Consider the following 2,640-nt stretch of genomic DNA (forward strand, 5'->3'; position numbering starts at 1 on the left):
TCTCTGTATAGATATACATATGAGTTATATATATGAGTAGACTCTATTTAACTCTGTATATATATATATATGAGTAGACTATATCTCATCCATCTCTGCATAGATATATATGAGTAGACAATCTATCTCTGTATAGATATATATGAGGAGACTATCTCATCTATCTCTGTATAGATATATATGAGGAGACTATCTCATCTATCTCTGTATAGATATATATGAGGAGACTATCTCATCTATCTCTGTATAGATATATATGAGGAGACTATCTCATCTATCTCTGTATAGATATATATGAGGAGACTATCTCATCTATCTCTGTATAGATATATATGAGGAGACTATCTCATCTATCTCTGTATAGATATATATGAGGAGACTATCTCATCTATCTCTGTATAGATATATATGAGGAGACTATCTCATCTATCTCTGTATAGATATATATGAGGAGACTATCTCATCTATCTCTGTATAGATATATATGAGGAGACTATCTCATCTATCTCATCTATCTCTGTATAGATATATATGAGGAGACTATCTCATCTATCTCATCTATCTCTGTATAGATATACTGTATATGAGTAGATAGAGACTGGGTCAGCAACATCTGTCTCCCCACTGCAGTTCCTGATGTGGAGGACGAAGACGAGGACGTTGAGGATGATGAAGACCAAACTCCTACCCCCTTTACTACATATCCTGGCATTGTTTTGGTTACTGAAGCCTCGCCCCCACTGCTATCACAAGACACGCCCCCAACGCCATCGGAAGACACGCCATCGGAAGACAAGCCATCGGACGACACGCCAACGGAAGACACGCCAACGGAAGACACGCCAACGGAAGACACGCCAACGGAAGACACGCCAACGGAAGACACGCCAACGGAGGGCACGCCCCCAGAGTCCGACTCATCCCCAGAAAACGTGGAGCTGCCTGCTCACCTGGCAGAGGAGGAGACAGTAGAGGAGGTGCCAAAAGAGGAGGAGGAGCAGGAAGACGGGGAACAGAAAGAGGAGGAGCCTAAAGAGGAGGAGCCAAAGGAAGAGGAGCCGAAAGAGGGGGAGACAGTAGAGGAGGCGCAGAAGGAGGTGGAGAAGAATGAGGCTGAGCAGAAGGAGCAGCCTAAACAGACAAAGCTGCTGATAGAGACAAAATGGGAGAAGACTAGAGAGACTCCATCATCAGGAGGTAGAGCTACTTCCTGCAGCCCATATGACAACTTCCTCTTGCTATGTCTTGTCGGGGCGCTAGTATTGAGGCTATGAGGAGAGGAGAGGAGAGGAGAGGGGAGAGGAAAGTAGTTGAATAAATCAGTGTAGTTTAATGAATAATTAAAAAAGACAGGAATAAGAAATGTCTGATGTGTTTTATAACTTTCAATTTCTATACTTTGAGACATTTATTTTTAAAAGTGTTCATATAAAAACGAAAACAGTATGTTCTTAAGGTTAAACTGCTGGATAAGTGTGAGTGAATTGAGCTCTCATCATGATCCCATGGGCCTTGTTTACCAAGCAGCCATCTTGGTAACTCAGTCTCACCAAGCTAGTTTAGAGCCAAGATGGCTTCCATGTCAATCACTCTGCAGTGCAATAGAGACGACAAACCTGCCAGTCTCCTTATACCAGGAGGCAGGAGCTAAACTGGAAGTTAACTAGGAGTTAAACTAGGAGCTAACCTGGAAGTTAACTGGAAGAAAAACTAGTAGATAAACTGGGAGTTAAACTGGAAATTATAGAAAATAAACTGGAAGTTAAATAAGGCGCTAAACTTAGAGTTTAACTTTAGTTAAAGTTATAGATCACATACTAAAATCATATACTAAAAGAGACACACACACACACACACACACACACACACACACACACACACACACACACACTCACCACCACACTCACTCACTCACTCACTCACTCACTCACTCACTCACTCACACATACACACACACACACACACACACACACACACACACACACACACACACACACACACACACACACACACACACACACACACACACACACTAAATTCATTTTAAATAAATTCAGTCTTCATTTCCTAAAAATGCCATCAAACATTAAGTTAACAACCAGATGGAATTCCGGTAGAAAATTACTTCTAGTATCTAACTTTCTTGTTATTCTGCCTTGATAATGATTGGCTGACTGTTAATCTGTCTTGATAATGATAGGCTGAATGTTAATCTGTCCAACGGTTATTGACTGAATGTTATACTGTCTTGATAATGATAGGCTGAATGTTAATCTGTTTGATGGTGATTCGCTGAATGTGTGTGTGAATAAAGACCAACCTGTGTCAACAGTCTGATATGTTGGTCTTTGAATTTAATTAGAACGCTACTAATATTTATATAAATATATTATATACATATGTATATATATATATGCCGACAAGTTTATGTAAATCAATTATATATATATATATATATATATATATATATATATATATATATATATATAGGCACTATGCATGCATACCTATATATATATATATATATATATATATATATATATATATATATATATATATATATATATATATACACACGTGTTTGAAGAATTATGTGTGTATTTATTTAATGAATTAAAGACATTGTATTTTTATTCTCAG

The 2,640-nt window shown here is 38.0% G+C and overlaps 1 protein-coding gene across 1 annotated transcript in view; it reads left to right on the forward strand.

Annotated features, from left to right (window-relative positions):
- Positions 1–1,903, forward strand: part of LOC115551151 (peptidase inhibitor 16) — an 11,205-nt gene extending 9,302 nt beyond the window's left edge. Inside the window, exon 6 of the mRNA XM_030366714.1 lies at positions 631–1,903. Within this exon, the coding sequence (XP_030222574.1) occupies positions 631–1,274 (644 nt within the window). The 3' untranslated portion in view covers positions 1,275–1,903. The remainder of the gene's footprint in view (positions 1–630) is intronic.
- The last annotated feature ends 737 nt before the right edge of the window (positions 1,904–2,640 follow it).

Source organism: Gadus morhua, chromosome 1 (assembly GCF_902167405.1).
Source record: "Gadus morhua chromosome 1, gadMor3.0, whole genome shotgun sequence".
Taxonomy (NCBI): Eukaryota; Metazoa; Chordata; class Actinopteri; order Gadiformes; family Gadidae; genus Gadus; species Gadus morhua.